Genomic DNA, 18,327 nt, shown 5'->3' with positions numbered 1-18,327 from the left:
TAATCGTGAAGCCTTAAACATTGATTCCCGGAGTTTAATATATCAGAATTGAATTTTGTTTGAATTTTTGGAAACACCACGACCAGGACAATCAATAGGCAATTTCATAAAATTTTATGAAGTCGAGATCGATGGCATGAGAATCGAGGATCGGAATTTATACCATAAAATACATTAGATAGATATTAACCCTCAAAATATCTGGTAGAAGTCAATTCTTGACTTTCAATAATGCAGAAAAGCTTATCATAAGTTGCATTTGTTTTCTTTCATTCATCCATTTTTTGCATCTCGTTCTCTCTTTCCTCCCTCTTTGTTTCGTCGATCGCAACTCACAAACGACCCCCACTTGTTGTTGAGCTTGTTGCTGCCATCAACACCCGACAACAACTCCACCGGCGAGCCAACGGGCTGCCATCGCCACCACCAACACCTCCCTCATCACCAGCTGCCGCCTCCATTCATGCTTCCTTCTTCTCGGATCAACAGAGGACCGAAGACCTCCCTCCTCTTTTCTGTTTTACTGTCGATGGAACAAAAAGGGAATGAAGGCACCGAAGATAGCCTTCTACTGGCACCCCTCTCGTAACTTCTAGCCACCACCAATCCACCCTATTCATGCTTCCGTCCATTTTCATCTTTGATCAGACGATAAATGGAGGTTTCGTTATCCCTTACTCCCTCATTCTTTATGTCGAGACTCAACCTCAAAAACTCACTTCGATCGTTGTCACTACTGCACGAATCCGTAGCCGGTGACGAAAAGGAAAGTAGTGAAAAGGGCCACCAGAACTGCCCCTGCAACGACCTAATCGAAGATGAAGGCCCACTGGAGATTACTGCCCTCGTGTTTCTTTCTCTACCTTTGATCTTCTCTCTTCTCCGGCCAAGCTGAGCACCAACGATGCTCCTCCGGTTCACCACTGCCCCGCCGATACTACCAATTGACTGCTTCGTTCACCTGTTTCCTTGGTCGATCTGATCAAATGAGGAAGACGAACGATCCCTTTTTGTACATTTGGAGATTGTGTCAAAATCAGTCCCTGCAGTTATAGTCTTAAATAAAAGCCAACCATTTCACATAAATCTTTACAAGTCGGGTCCCGTTTGACTTAGTCGTTATGAAAATGGTCCCTATACTATTTTAAAAGATCAAAATTGTCCTTTTTAATTAATTTATCACAAATCAGTCCTTGTGTTAGATAAATTACAAATTAGCTTTTTTTAAATATAAAGTATTTAAAAACAATTCTCTTTGGTTTAAAATATTACAAAGCAAACCTGGAAATGTTTTAAAGTACAAGAACGGTTACTTTGTGGTTATTCACGAAAAGCTTCACCAAAACGAATCGGGATCGAGATCACGCATCGAATGTGAGTTTCTACGGCCCCTCTTTTACGGTTTTATTATTTAGGGGAGAATATATGCTTGTCTATTAAAGTTTTGATGATTTACAAGTTTTATATACGAAATAGCATCATACTTTATTATTGGTCAAAAGTTTATGAAATATAAATTAAAAAATGTGATAAATCATCAATAAACCTATTAAGTTAAAGTAGATTGTTAAAAGATGATATATTTATAATTTATGTGAAACATGAATATAGTTATTAAGAAAAATTACAAGATTATATTAAACTGCTATAATAACACAAGTTGATAGTATAAGTCTAAAAAATGATGATTTTATATGTATAAGTTATACTGTCTCATGGAAGCATGGAAAGATATAGAAATGACGAAAAATGTTATTCGCGTATAAAACGAAAGTACATTGTCATATTTGATGGAAATACCAAGTTTATGAAATTATGTAATTATTTGTTAAAATTATCAAATTTAACCTTTAATATATAAGGTTATGAAAAATGAATCGAAATTTATTAATGTAATTTTATATTAATTATAAAAATATAATTCAATTTACTAGGTTATGGATTTTTATTGCAATAAATAACATAATCAACTTAAATTATTAAGAGTCGTTAATTGTGAAATATTATTCTGTACTGATCACATGAATTATAAATTATCATGGGAATTGTTGGTTTCACGTTGGTTAAAACCTAGAAAATATTATAAAAACAGTCGTTACGCTGCCTAAATTTTGTCATAACAACCAATAAAAATTTGGAAATCCATTAAGTGTTACGTAACTAAAATACTAAAAGACTTCAATCAAATATTATTTCTAAACAACAAAATTATAAGTATTCAACAATCTTATAACAGGAAGTTTAGGACTATGATGCCTAGACACATTTTTAGGATCCAACACATCAGGGTCTCCCTGTAGGTGTCACGTTGTTTCTAGAGCCATATGAGTTAGGTTCGTTTCCTAAGCCATTTGTGCTATGTTGTTGGGTATACTAAGACTGTGTCTTGGTGGAAAACCCTTTATTTCCATAATCGTTAATCTGAAGAGAACGACTAACGACAGGTATAAGTGTCATACTATTGATCTTGTACGGATAGACCCCCCGCCTGGAGTTGCTAGCTACAATTGCGTCTGACGAGACGAATTTTGGCGTTGATGTTAGTACCATTGTATATTACCACATGTTATAACGGGGTAAGGGACTTAAGCATGCCCTCCTGTGGAGCGGGTGCAAAAAGTGTAGGTGTCATAAGTTCGGTTATGAGTTCATCATAAAATCCTAGTTTTTTTTCGTTACCATATAGAATCGACATTTGGTTTATACGGTGTTTTTGTTCACTTATTCTAGTTGAAAGAGAATGCATGTAGTGGGATAGTTTGGAACTCAAAGTGATAAGTGTCAATACCAGAAATTAAGTAAGAAAATACTTAATAATTACTACAACACAATCTTACAAGTTTTAATAACTTAAAACCCATGAGTTTACATATAAGTCATACTAATTCATGTACGAGACTTTAGGAGTAAAATTCGTTATTTTATGTTCTCACAAATGGTAATATACCTTATTTTTATATAACTTGGTATTCAAAATCTTTAAATAAAGACACATATTTTTTATATAAGTTTGACTTACTTATATGTATTTTGCCAAATTTTGTACTTTTAGATTTGAACGCATGATGTTTCTAAATGAGATCAAATACATTTTTATAATTCAATTATTTTATACTTTTGATAGAAATGTATGTATTTATAAAAGCTGGTCAACCAGCTAAATTTTGTAAAACGTTTTTTATTATAAAAATACTTCGTGTCAAAACCTGCAGAACTCACCAACAATTTTGTTGACGTATTTTAAATGCATGTATTCTCAGGTTATTTGGCATATCGGAAGTGTTCGTTCAGAAGACTCTCCGCTAATTATATTATACATTTGTAAACGCTGGATTGTTAGTCGTGTGTCACGATTTAGCAATAGTCATTCTCAATGTAATTTCTATTTGGGTAATAATAGATGATTATATTTGTACTCTTCAATGTATGTTTAATATATGTGATTACAGATTTACTTCGCGCACCTCAGCGTTTCCGCTGACGGTCGGGGGTGTGACAAATTTCGCTGCCACCACCACTACCTTCACCCAACACCACTACCACCGTAGCCACCACCACACATCGCCACCTCCATCACCACCAACGCTACCATCACCTCTATAAAGATTTTACTATTTTTATAATTTATATAATTCATCTCTAGATATAAGTTAGAAAATAAAATAAAATTAAGCAAAAAAGACAAAAAAAAATGTAATTCCATCTTTTCACATTGAATCCAGTTTCATTTCTACAAAATTAAATAGAATCTGGAACTAATTCTAATTCTATTTCGTGTCAACCAAACAAGATATGAAATTGGATTCAAATTCCTAACATATTTCTTTTCCAATTCCAATTTCATTTTCTTCTGAAACATTGTACGAACCAAACTGCACCTATAAGTTTTTTTTTTTGCCATTTCAGTGTCACATCAAATTCGCTACAATCCATTGTATTTTTACTAACTTTTAGAAATATCAATCCCTTCATGTCATCTATATATCTTCATTTTTTTATTTATGTTAAATAAATATTTTATTACACAATAAAAAATTTCTAAAACAAAATGAAAATTTAATAAGATAAATATTGGATTGTTTTTTTAATATATTTTCTATGCTCTGACGATATATTAAAAAATTGTCAATTGATGCTCATTCACTCCTTTGTAACGTTATGAGGTACATTTCTAAGCGTGAAATCCGACGTAGAGGAGATTTTTACACATGAACACCGACCTCTTAGTGTGTAGGTGTATTGTGGATCAGGGCTATCCACAGTTGAATACGGAAGCTCTAACTAGTTGCATGAAAACATTCCCATATCCTTCTATGTTCTTGAAGGAAGTTCGCCAGAAATCTCTCGAATAAAGCTCGAAGGAAAAAGAATTGCAAAAATAAATGGTGGCTACAAACGAGAAAGAAGAATAAGAAGAAATAGGGCATTTAATTTATTATTCAAAGGTTGAGCTTTGTTAAATTTAAGCGGACTGTGTATTGGACTAATTTTTTTTGTGGGTTAAACTAGGTTTAATTGGCGTACACAGTAATTTTTGAGTAATTTTTTGGTTTCTTGGTTTAATTGTGCTAATTTTACTTATGTGAGTTAAGAAAAGAATATTTCAACTTTATTTCTTGATTGCTATTTGTTTTGGTGTGTGTGTGTGTATATATATATATATATATATATATATATATATATATATATATATATATATATATATATATATATATATATATATATATATATAGAGAGAGAGAGAGAGAGAGTGAGTGAGAGAGAGAGAGAGAGATAGGTTCAAGTGTTCTAACTAATTATTGTGTGGATGTAGGAATGATTGTGGACCAAGCAAAATTTAAAAATAAAATAAATAATTAATAAATTAATAAGGGCAAATTAGTAATATTACACATATATATTAACTAATATCCAAAATTAGTCATTGATATCCCTTTATTTTAGGACCAGTTTTCTATTTACCTATTAAACCCTAAAGCCGACTCCAGCAGTGGCCATTCATCCGACCGATGCCTCAAGTATTGTCTTCCTCGTTTCCCCTCCCCTGCGTGTTTTGCTACCAAACCAGTCAAGAAGCGGCCGGAAATAGACCATCACCACCACTGCCTTCGCCTTCTCCTTCTTAAAAAAAATTCGGGCACCAAAGGTGCTTTTCCGATCCTTCCCGTCGTTGTTTCCATTCTTCTTCCTCCTTTCCGTTGAATAGTATATATGTGTTCTTTCATTGGACCCCTTTCAGATTATACTATACATCAAGTATTGGAGACGTTGATTTGAAGAAATTCGAGCCATTGGACCCCTTTTAGATTATACTATACATCAAGTATTGGAACTATCTCCAGGCTTCGGGTTTCATCCTACTGACGACGAACTCATAATTCACTACTTATATCGGAAGGTGTTTGATGATTCTTTTGCAAGTCGAGCCATTGGAGACATTGATTTGAACAAATTCGAGCCATGGGAACTTCCATGTAGGTTTTTTTTATCATGATCATGAACCCTGTTTTGTTTTCTAAAACTTTTTATTATTTGATTACTGATTTTGGTGTCATAATTGAATTCAAGTGAGGGCAAAATTTAGGGAGAAAGAATGGTATTTCTTTTGTATTAGAGATAATACCCAACTGGTTTAAGATCGAATAGAGCTACAGAAATGGGGTATTGGAAGGCCACAAGGAAAGGTAGAGAAATTTATAAAGCAAAAACACTTGTGGGAATGAAGAAAACTCTTGTTTTTATAAGGGTAGAGCTCCAAAAGGTGAAAAGACGAATTGGATCATGCATGGGTTTAGATTAGAAGGAAGATTAAAGAATCTCTCTGCATCATCAAAGGTACCATTTTTATGAATTTCTTTACTCTGTTTCAATGATTCTTGTTATGTTTTAGCTTTTTACGATTCTTGCTCTGGTTTCCAAACTATTTTGATGATTATGTCTTTGCTTTTGTATTTTTTATAATTAATTCTTTGTTTTTACAATTATTTGATGCATTTTTATGATTGTTTCTCTCATAATGTATTAACACTCAGATTGAGCATCGTTTTGGTTTGTTTAACATTCTAAATTTTCATTTTGCATTGATATATAATATTGGTGGGGGGTTATTCTGCCAGAATTGAATTCAATTCTGTTGGAATGGAATCAGTAATTTCAATTCTGTTAGAATAGAATCATGATATTTAATCACTAACTTGTGCATTTTCTACAATTATTGGTTATGGATTTTGGTGCAATTCACAGGTCTTCAGATTTGTACAAAAGACTTGGAATCAAGTTCAAGAACATACAAACACATACAAGAGAAAGAATTCAAATCAAATGGAATAGCAACAATAGTCTCTCATAATGTATTAGTGTTTTATTTAGATTTCAATGTTTTTATTTGATTTTTAACCATTCCCAATTTTAATCTTTATGAATAAATGTAATTGTTAACCATTATCAGTCGTGTTATTTCAGAATGAATGTAATTTATGTTCATAGTTGTATTCTTTAAGAATGAATGTAATTACTGATTCTGAAATTCATTAAAATTTATTTATCTTGATAATATATGTTTATAGTATTCTGTCAGAATATAATGTTTTTTTCAAAATAATCATGAACTATTTCTTTTAGAATGTCCGAATTAATAAAACAATTATCCATAAAAAATCATATTTTTAAAGTTAAGAGAATCAGTTATTCCCTAAAATCCGCAATTTTTCCTTTTTGAATTTATGTTAATTGACTAAAATACCTTTATAATGAAATTAGATGATATTTTTTAGTTATTTTTAATTCAATAATATCTATTAATCACTTTCTTAAAATAATTAAAATGATTGGTCCACAATCATTCTTATATCCACACAATAATTAGTTAGAACACAATAACCTAAACCCATATATATATATATATATATATATATATATATATATATATATATATATATCTTATACTATATTATAAAACATATTAGTCATATCTTGAAGTTTAAGAGGTATAAGATACAAAACTTTTTGTACAAATCAATTATGCATAAAAAACATTAATACTTTCCAAAAGTTTGAAAAACTTGAATTAAGGAAGGTTATTAAGAGATTTAAATTTAAACAAAATGACAACTTTAAAATATTAAATTCATCTATATAAATTAATTTACATTTCTTAAACTAAACACCAAATAATTAATTTACATAAATATATAAACAACCAATACAAATATAAGTTCTAAACATAAATATTTTAATTAAAAGTGGTAATTTTTTTATTACATAATAACTAATAATAAAATCTAATAATTATTTTCCCGAAAAAAATATTCGCCAAAATGAGTTATTTATCGTCGTTGCTTTGCGCGTGACACATCTAGTGTCTCTCTCTCTCTCTCTCTCTCTCTCTATATATATATATATATATATATATATATATATATATATATATATATATATATATATATATATATAAACCCTAAAAATCAAAAATATGCATAAAAAACACTTAAAGATCACAAATATTTTTCTTTATATTATGAAAAATCGCAACTTTTTTTTATAAATTCGTTTAAAAAAATTAAAAATTGATTTTTTTTTTGTTTTTTCGTTTGTTTTCAAAAAAACTTTCAACGAATTATATAAAAACCTGCGATTTTTCATAATATAAAGTCAAAAAAAAAAAGATTTGTGATCTCTAAGTATTTTTTTTTATTTTTAGGGTTTTTGTTTTCCATAGAACCTAAACCTATATATATATATATATATATATATATATACACACACACACACACACACACACACACACACACAATGTAGAGTGGTAATCATTTACAAGGGTTAGTGGTGTGGAAATAAGGATATCTTATGCTATATTATAAAGCATATGCGTCATATCTTGAATTTTAAGAGGTATAAAATACAAAGTGTTTGTACAAATCAATTATGCATAAAAAATATTAGTAATATTTATCAAAAAATTGAAAACTTGAAGTAAGAAAGGTTATTAAGAATTTTAAATTTGAGCAAAATGACAACTTGAAAATATTAAATTCATCTATATAAATTAATTTATATTTCTTAAGCTCAACACCAAATAATTAATTTACATCAATATATAAACAGATAATATAAATATTAGTTCTAAACATAAATATTTTAATTAAAAATGGTAATTTTTTTATTATTTACTAACTAATAATAAAATCTAATAGTTATTTCCCTAAAAAAAACTATTCGTCAAAAAAGTTATTTATCGTCGCTGTTTTACGCGGGACACATTTAGTATATATATATATATATATATATATATATATATATATATATATATATATATATATATATATATATTGGTGATCATTTTCAAGAGTTAGTGGTATGGAAATAAGGATCTAGTGAAGATGATGTGGTGTCACTTTTCTAATGAACATTTTGTAACAATACCCTTTAGCCTTGAGTCTACTCGGAGTACTTCAATTTGTTACACATTAGGTGTGGCAAGTCACGCATGAGTTGCTTCTAGACACGACCCTCAATCTCTTGTATTGTGAGCTAGCTCTCGTGATTGTGGCTATGCCCTACACAATCTTTTTCCTTTCTCCCTTACTCTTTATCTCACTCTTCTTGTCCCCTCTATCTCTCTTCCCGCTCGTGAGAATATATGAACACTATTTTTTAATCTTGGTAAGAATCATATTTGGAGGGTGCTTAGATGATGTGGCCCTCTCTTTGGTTGGAATTATGTGTAAGAATCTCCAAAGCACTAGTTTGTATAGGCTAGTGCTCCGTAGAACCACCTACACCACTTAACAATTACCGAGCATGGTTACGAACTTACGTGTGGTGAAAAATCAAAAATACCACCTTATTGTTAATTACTCATGTATACTATAAAGCCCTATAGAAAAATGACATCTTGGATGTAAGGCTAAATGGAGTGGTCACCACTAGCCCATCGGAAAAGTGGTGCCACCTGTGCACCACATCAGCTTTACTACCAACCCACTACACCTAAATGGTCACCACTAACAATATTCATTTTTTTATTTTTATTTTTATTTTTTGTAACATTTTTATAAAATAAAAAACATAATTTATAGCATACATAATTTTTTTTGTAACATTATATTAAATAAAAAACAAAATTTATAACATAATTAAATATTTTTATATTTTTTTATTTTTTGTAACATTGTAGTAAATAAAAACTATAATTTTTAACACAAATAAGTTTTTTGAAAACACAAAAAAAATAAAACCACATTTCATTAATTAAAAACATAGATTTAAAACCTAAATTACTAAAACAAACATAAAACATAACAAATCAAACATTACACTACATAATTAAAAAACAAAAAAAAACATAAAACATAAAAACCATAGATAAATACTACTCGTCGTCGTCATCGACCTCACCGCCCTCACCCGCCTCGTCGTCACCTTCTGCATTCGCCTCGTCATCATCGCCCTCATCATCGCCCTCATCCTCTTCGTCTTCATCGTCATTTCCCCCTTCTAGTTGTCTCCCCCATATGTGCTCGGTCAAATCGTGATGTAGATTGTGATGTGTTTCACGATTATGAATTTCCAAAACTCTAGAGAAGTATGTCGGGCTGCCAACTTGTATCACTGTAGGTGGATTAAGTATATCGTTCCTGGTATATGAACATATAGCCCTGCCCTCTTCTTCTATTATCATGTTATGTAAAATAACATAAGCAGTCAACACCATTGTTAGTTTTGTCATATCCCATGTTCGTGTCGGATGCTTGATTATGTGCCACCTTTGTTTTAGGACTCCAAACGCTCGTTCCACGTCCTTCCGTGCAGATTTCTGTGCTAACTTAAACAATTTTCTTTTTTCATCGGCTGGAAATGAATATGACTTGACAAATGTAGCATACTCTGGATATATCCCATCACCTAGGTAATACCCATACTTATATTCATTTCCATTCACAACGTATGACATGTCTGGGGCTTTACCCTGCAAAATATTGTTAAATAACGGAGACGCTTGAAGCACATTCAGGTCATTGTTGGAGCCCGCCATACCAAAGAATGCATGTCAAAACCATAGGTCATGTGAAACGACCGCCTCCAATAGAACAGTCGGGACCCCATGATCTCTTCGCGTGAATTGACCACACCACGCATCGGGACAATTTGTCCACTCCCAATGTGTACAATCAATACTACCAAGTATCCCTGGAAAACCATGTTTAGCTTGATGCGCGACATACAACTATTCGACATCACTTTTAGTCGGATGTCGCAAGTATATGTCACAGTAAAGCTCTATAACATACTCACATAAAAGATATGTACACTCTCGACCCGTCTTCTCAGATATTTTCAGATACTTATCTGATGCGTGTGCGGTTATACCATATCCCAACTGTCTAAGAGCGGCCGTACATTTTTGTATTGTAGTAAAACCGCGTTTACCTCTAGCATCCAATCGTAATTGGAAAAACTCATAATTACGTTCCAAATCTCTAGCTATACATAAAAATAAAGTTCTACTAATACGAAAACGATCTTCGAATTTCGCTAGGTCGTATAAACTATCAGGGGCCAAATAATCACGTACCAAAAGTTCATGTGTCGCCTCTCCATCCCGGTTGATCCATTTTCTATGCTTCTTCTCACGGTGTCAGCTTTCGCCTCTCTCATTAATCAAGTCTTGTGCCGCAGACAATAGTGTGTGCAAAAGCAACTCGTCATCAGAACCGCTATCTATTTTTTGTTGAATGTGTGTGTTTGATTTGAGAGAGTATTTGTGTTTGTTTTGAAAAATTTTGTATAAAAATAGATGTATATATAGAGAGAAAGATATAATGGTAGGTATGATAATTAATTAATTATTATGTTTTTTTTATATCGTTTATGCAAGCAAACGGTTAAAAAAAGAAATAAACCAATCACAATCCGCGTCTTATTCCGTCTCCAGCTCCACGTCACAAGCAACCCACCGGAAGGTGGGGCGGTGTTCATGCGTGAAGGGAGCTAACACGTCAGCTCCCTCGCGTCTCTTTGCCCTCCACTCCGGGTAGCCTAACAATGTAACCATATCTCCCTATTCTAATAAAAGAATAATTTTATTCTACTTTTGACATGTGTCACCATATTAGGCTTTCATAATTAATGCATATTTTATTTTTCTTTTGACATGTGTCACCCTATTATGTCTCCTAATTAATGCATGCTACTTGTCAACCTATTGATTATCCATTTCAAATTTTAATATTGCTCACTATAATTATATTAAATTAATAACATTAGAATAAAAATTAAAATAAAATTAATACAAATTATAAAGTGATATAATTTTAGATATTTAAATTAATGATTATAATTTTATTTAATTAAAAATATCTCTTAATTAATAATTTATTTAAAATAAGTAATAAATAATTTTGAATTTTTTAACTATTAAAGTTTAATTAATTTTGTAACTGTGAGTTCCACAGGTTATAAACTAGTATAACCTAGTCAGTAAGTCAATCAATTGGAAAGATTACGGTATATTTTAGGTTGACACGTGTCACGATTTGAAAAACTAAGACGAACGAACGGTCCAAGTTGTGTACCAAAACGAACTTTTCACTAACTTTTTATTGTGGACCCATAATTGGCTGTTTGACTTTAATGCTGGGATGAAGCAGTACAATGTAGACAGTTTCTCCAGGTGTCAGTACTTGAATGGTTGTCAAGTGCTAAATTGAATAAGATGCCTTATGTGGGCTTCTTGGATTATGATATTTTTAAAGCCCAATTCAGTGAACTAAAATAAACTATATAAAAGGAGAGGTGCATACATTATTTCTAATTTATATCCTAGTCATTTTCATGGTTTTGAATTTGATTCTGAGTTTTGATCTTGTTTGTGAATAACATAGCATATTATATGGTTTTGTAACCTTATGGTATGGAAATATTCGCTTGGAGTCATTTAATTGATCTATGGTTGTGATATTAGTGTCAGTATCGTAAAAATAGTATTTTTTAAGTAATTTCAAATGATTTTGTATTTTTTAAAAATAATATTTTTTAAGTAATTTCAAATGATTTTGTATTTCGTTTTACTTATACACTAACACTTTCAGTCATGTTCGTTTCACTTTATACACTTTCCACTGTTCTATATTGTAGCACAAGTCACTCGGAGTTCAAATTACATTTACAACACAAACACTATATTCATATCATAACTTATATCATAACTTGTACAATGGAAAATTTCCATGATTCTTATTGTTGGATTTTTATTGCACGCATTACAAAAGAATTCTTTCACTCTCTATTTAGGGGGTGTTTGGATTAACTTATTAGCTTATTTGTGGTGGGAATAAGCAATAAGCAATAAGCAATAAGCAAGAGGGAAGATGCTTATTAAAATTAGCTTATTTAGCTTATTCCTAATACAATAAGCTGATTTTTAAGGATTTTATCCAAACACTTAAACTTAGCTTATTTTGATAGGAATAAACAATAAACAATAAGCATTTTTTTTTCCTATCCAAACACCCCCTTAATTCCTTTGTTCACCTAAATAAACACAACATGGTGTTTATGACTTCATGTTGTTAATATGAACTCTAGTATTAGAGAGCTCGAATATAGTTGTAACCAAAGATAACGTCAATATGCACCACATTCATCCCAAAATAATGAATAACAGTAAAGGAGTATCAAACCTAAAATTAATAAAGTTGCTATACAATTATAATATTAAAAAAAAAAAAAGAAAGAAACTAACTGAAGTTGTAAGTACAGTAAAATATCAAACCTAAAGTTAATAAAGTTGATGATGATACTAAGATTCCGTTTCTTTTAGGAGAAAAAAGAAAATTTTAGAAATGATGATATATGACATGTGTATTGTATAGTTTCTTATAGAGTACAGGAAATTAATTAAATAACAGTTGGATTACTCTTTTCAAAGTACAACAACCGTGATTCATCATAAAGTTAATTAGCTTATCTTCATAACCCAAAATTGATATATGGAGTCATTCTTTCATTTCTTATTATTAAAAAGGAAAAAATCACAATATCAACTTATTTGATTTTTCTAGCATATTAAGTTTAAATCTATTGTCACATACTCCCTAGCATCCACGCAGTGGCATTTTCCGGAGTTCGAGTTAGACTTTATTGGCTTTGATCAATATACAGGTTAAGTTTATTTTCAAAATATAGATCTCGTAAATATCATGATTAAACTCATTATATTTTTTTATTATAATATAATTTCTTTTATTAAGTTTAAGATAATATTGATATTGTAGTATACTAGTATAGGTCGACAATGCCACTACTAATAGGAACGTGTAAACATCTTCATATAGGAAGAAACTAATCAAGTAATTTATTTATTTTTTTATAAAAAAACAATTAAGAATATAAATTATATTCTAAAAGACTTAAAGTGAAACCCCCACTTTGTTGAGTAAAAAGAATATATTTTTAAGAATAAAAATGTCGATCAAAAAACTTAACCAAAAAGAAAGTAGGCATACCCCACTTTGCTCCAAAGAAAATCTCACAAGCCACAAGAACTTGTGGCTCAAAAATTTCCACCATTGCCGACGTGTCATACCCTCGCCTCACCTTTTTAACCCTCACTACTACTGCCGCAAAATTCAAACAAAAAGTTTTTACGTTACAAACTTCGATAGACAATTCGTAATGTCGGAACTTAAAGATTCAGCGATTAAGCTTTTCGGGAAGACGATTCAGTTGCTTCATGTTGATGATGACGATGTCGTTCTTGGTAAAGCTGATGATGAACAACAACAACAACAACAGTGTTCTTCTTCCGAAGACATCAAGGTATTATAGTATACGAGTTTTTCGAATGATTTGTTGTTTGATTTGGGTTTTCGTTTTTGTTTGTAAAGTTTCGTGGGTTTTCATGGTTGAGTTTTAGCGACTTGAAGGTTTTTGAGGAAATGCATGTGCAGATAATATGACTTTTGAGTTGAATGCGTTTTATGAAATTTCACGATCAACCCTTTTCTCAGGGTTTCAAAAGGAAAGTCGGGTCGATGTTACTTTTGGAAGTTATTAACTTTTTGCTTTCATTATAATGTAATTTACAAAATTTTCAATATCCAAAAATCATAGATTCATACATACAAAGGCTTTTATGGATTTTCTTATGTGGCGTCCTCTGTTTTTTTTTTTTCTTTTGGAGAAAATAAGGTTTTATATTAGATCTATTTCATTCGTTCACTCATCGATCTCGATTATATATACAAAAAATACGATAGAAAATTACAATCTGTATGATCAAATCTGTTAATTTTCGTATCACATAAATAGAAAGCATCTTCTTTTTACATATAAATATATCAAGATCTTGAAACAAAATTATTCTTTTTCTTGACGATTTAAATTATAATTTTCAGCAAAACACTACAACAACTCAAACAGAAGACACATGTTCCAATCCAAGTACATCATCTGAAGGAATCAACGATGATCCAAGAACACCAACCGCCGACAATGAACCTTCATCAAAAAACTCCACAAAAAAAGAAAACCAAAATTCAGAAGAAAAACCTCAAAAACCAGATAAGATTCTTCCATGTCCTCGATGTAATAGCATGGATACTAAATTCTGTTACTACAATAACTACAACGTTAACCAGCCACGTCACTTCTGCAAAAACTGTCAAAGATATTGGACAGCTGGCGGAACAATGAGAAACACACCCGTAGGTTCTGGAAGACGAAAGAACAAAAGTTCATCGTCTGCTTCATATTACCGCCACCTTATTGTCTCCGAAGCTGCTTTCCAACCTTCTTGGAAAACCAACGGCAGTGTTCTTAGTTTTGGATCTAATGTCCCCCTTTGTGAATCTATGAATTCAGCTTTAAACTTTTCTGATAAATCCCAGAAATCGGAAGATGACCTTTCTTCGAATTCTGTACAAAGGAATTTCCAAAAATACCCTTGCCAAATCCCATGCTTCCCTCATCCACCACCTCCTCCTCCTCCTTGGCCTTACCCATGTAATTTCCAAGAATTTCCAAGAATACCCTTGCCGAACCCTGCGCAATATCGACCTCCTACCACCAATCTTTCAGGGTTTCCTGTGTCTTTCTATCCAACACCGCAATACTGGGGTTGTACTGTACAACCACCCCCATGGAGTATACCATGGGTAACCCATCCAAATGACCAAATTACCCCTCATTCTCTTCTCGGAAAGCATTCTAGAGATGGGTATATGCTGTCTCAATCGATAACTTCTTCAAATTCAAGAAACGAAGAGTTTTCAAGAGAAAGAGATTCAGAAAGTGGCGTTTTCACCCCCAAGACTTTGCGAGTTAACGATCCAAATGAGGCTGCAAAGAGCTCTTTATGGTCAACTCTAGGGATCCTAAAGGGTGAAAATGGTAATAATATTGATAATAATAACAATGGCGGAAATCTTCATAAGGCCTTTCAATCGAAAAGTAACGAGAAGAATGAAGTTGTTACGAGTTCTTTGGTGAATTTGCAAGCAAACCCTGCAGCCTTTTCAAGATCACTTAATTTTCGGGAAACTTCATAGATTTTGGAGCGAAAAGATTTGAGTTTTGAAGGGAGGTTAGAGATTGTAGAGGGGTGGTTTTAGTTTGTCTTTTGTGATAAGAAAGGAGTTGTAAAGTATGCAGCTTTTGTTGTACATGACTATAAAGAAATAAGTGAATTTAGTAAAGGGGAATTAGATAGAGAAAGAGAGATTTCTTGAATGTCCCAAAGTGCATTGTGATGATGATGATGAATTAATGATGAATAAACTAAAATAGCATTCAAGAATTTGTCTTAATGCTTTAATTATCTGTCATTAACTTTTTTATAAAGTTTAAAACTTTAATTCAATTCAGTATATTTGTCTAAAAGGATTTAGATTGATGAATGTATAAAGTCTTAAGTTTAAATCTTAATTATATTTATAACATTTTTATGATAAGTTATTTGGAATATATCGAAAAAAGATCATAAAAGTTTACTCTTTGATTTGATTTTATTCTCGTTATAAGCCCCTTTCATTTCTATTGTCGCCATGTGTATGATATCAATCTACATCTACATTACATTTTTCCATTTGGAACAAATACTTTAATTTTAAAATCATATATATATATATATATATATATATATATATATATATATATATATATATATATAAACTTTGCTATTATGTTCGTTTTGTGGGTATCCCTTTTAAACACACAAGTGGAAAAAGATAGCGACGCAAATCATAAAATTATGAAGTTTCCCGACAAATGGCATTTAATTAGGTTTTCTTTTAATATTTTGAATTAATATGTATAATATTTAACTCTACACAAATTTACTAGTGTATTAAATAAACAAATATATATCCTTAACAATAATAAAAGTTTCAACATATAGGTTCACATGGTTTCTTTGTCTTTGATTTCAAAGAAAACGTTTTAACTTTACGATTACAAGATTCTAATATTATATGTGCCAAATATGCATGGAAATATCCTGTTGACAGGAAGGTTAGAATTGGAATATCATATTAAAGAAGGGGTAAATTTGGGAAACAAATTGGGGATTCGGGGGGGCCTTTTGGCAGAGGATAGGTTTGAATCCAATTCAAGAAAAGACCAAACAACCGCGTCTCTTTCAACCAAAAAGCTGGAAAAAGAAAGTGTGCATAAAGTTTTCATTTTCCCTCGCTTTACATTTTCTATTACTTTTCTATATATATATATATATATATATATATATATATATATATATATATATATATATATATATATATATATATATATAGACAAAACTGCACAAATGGTCCTTGTGGTATGTCGAAAATTGTCACTTTAGTCCAAAAAGATTTGGACTAGCACAAGAGGTCCAAAGTTTTCATTTTATTTCAAGTTTTGTCCAATTTGTTTTGAATTTTTTTAAAATACCGATTTTGCCCTTTGTATTTTCTTTTTTTCAATTTTTTTATTATAGAAAAAAAAATACCCATCTCTCTCTCTCTCTAACAAATTCAAAACACTTTATGAACAATACTTGCTACCACCATTATCCGCCATCACCACCACCTGTCCGCCACCAGATTCTGCCACCACCACTTGTCGGAATATCAGAATGCCACCAACACCACCGTTGGCCACCAGTCTCAAGAACTACCACAAACATTTGATGAATTCAAATATAATTTTTCTAGATCTAAAGAACAAAACATTCCATTTTTTTCTAATCTGCAAACTCAAACTCCAGAACAATCAATTTAATCTGATATCAAACTCAAGAACAACCGGACACAACAACAATCATATTTTTAACAACAAAACATTACTAGATTTGTAAACCTCAAGAACAACCCGATTTGTAAAAGCACAAAGAAAGGCCTGATTTGGAAAGACAAAGAAAGGCCGTCTGAGCTCTGATAACGAACAGATTTGTAGCTCCAAAAATGAACACCTTTTCTAAGCTCTTCAATGGTGATGAAAACCTTTCGATGGAGCCACCAGTGTTCAGATCTTGAAAGAATAAGTTGGGATTTTTTCAAACTTCTTCACAACAAACCTTATCTACACCATGGCATGATAAACAGATTTGGATTCCACCTAGCTGAAACCTCGACAAAGACGGTAGTTTAGGGTTTTTAGAGGTATTCATATCTGAAACCTCCATGGCAGCGGCTGTAACTCGATGGTGGCGCTAAAAATCGTCGTTCGTTGCCATTCTGAGCTAGGGTTTCGAAAATTCTAATCCAAATGAGATAGGTGGCGATGCTAAATGATCTGCTGAAAACCTAAATCACTGGCGGCTCGCCGAATAAGGAGAAGACGAAGGTAATGGAGAGAAGGCGTCGATTTGAGAGAGAGGAGAGAAGGGTGGTGGTTCGAGAAGGTGAAGCTGGGTAGGCTGGGTTATTGGTGCATCTAAATTCATAGTCATCGGTTTGTGGGGGAAGGAAGGAGAAGTTGGGTGAGCGTGTGAGTACGAGAGAAGTCGGTTCCGGAAAAAACGAGGGTGGAGTTCATATTTTTCCGGCAGTAGAGAGAAAAGGAGTTGGGGGAGGGAGTATCGGTGGGGTAGGGTTATATTTGTTTTCTTTTTTCTTTAATTGTTAATCGGAAAAAATCAAAATTAATAAAAAAAAGGGAAAATCAAATAGAGAGGGCAAAAAGGTCATTTCATATACTTCCAGTTATGAAATGGACCAAACTTGCAACAAAATAAAAACTTTGGACCTCTGGTGCTAGTCCAAACCTTTTTGGACTAAAGTGTCAATTTTCGACATACCACAGTGTCACACCTCCAAACCGGAGCGGCGGAAACGTCCGGGGGTGGATGAC

The 18,327-nt window shown here is 31.9% G+C and overlaps 2 protein-coding genes, 1 long non-coding RNA gene and 1 pseudogene across 3 annotated transcripts; 3 read left to right on the top strand and 1 right to left on the bottom strand.

The window, feature by feature from the left end:
* The first annotated feature begins 296 nt into the window (after positions 1–296).
* Positions 297–3,423, top strand: LOC145129223 (uncharacterized). Its single transcript, XR_013717386.1, has 2 exons — positions 297–1,374; positions 3,261–3,423. It is a non-coding gene; the product is annotated as an uncharacterized LOC145129223 (long non-coding RNA).
* A 785-nt stretch (positions 3,424–4,208) lies between these two features.
* LOC145130578 (protein CUP-SHAPED COTYLEDON 2-like) lies at positions 4,209–6,362 on the top strand (annotated as a pseudogene).
* A 2,942-nt stretch (positions 6,363–9,304) lies between these two features.
* Positions 9,305–10,033, bottom strand: LOC145130577 (uncharacterized). The gene is made up of 2 exons (XM_079065354.1): positions 9,392–10,033; positions 9,305–9,316 (listed from the first exon to the last, which is right to left on the bottom strand). Exons 1-2 carry the CDS (start codon positions 10,031–10,033, stop codon positions 9,305–9,307), a joined length of 654 nt encoding a protein of 217 aa, XP_078921480.1.
* A 3,587-nt stretch (positions 10,034–13,620) lies between these two features.
* Positions 13,621–15,714, top strand: LOC145133528 (cyclic dof factor 1-like). Its single transcript, XM_079068463.1, has 2 exons — positions 13,621–13,818; positions 14,397–15,714. Exons 1-2 carry the CDS (start codon positions 13,675–13,677, stop codon positions 15,546–15,548), a joined length of 1,296 nt encoding a protein of 431 aa, XP_078924589.1. The 5' UTR covers positions 13,621–13,674; the 3' UTR covers positions 15,549–15,714.
* Positions 15,715–18,327: the final 2,613 nt, after the last annotated feature.

The sequence above is a fragment of the Lactuca virosa genome, chromosome 8 (genome assembly GCF_052849685.1).
Source record: "Lactuca virosa cultivar CGN04683 chromosome 8, Lactuca_virosa_CGN04683_v6, whole genome shotgun sequence".
NCBI lineage: Eukaryota > Viridiplantae > Streptophyta > Magnoliopsida > Asterales > Asteraceae > Lactuca > Lactuca virosa.
Note: the sequence above shows the minus strand (reverse complement) of the source record. Positions and strands in the feature narration are given on the sequence as shown.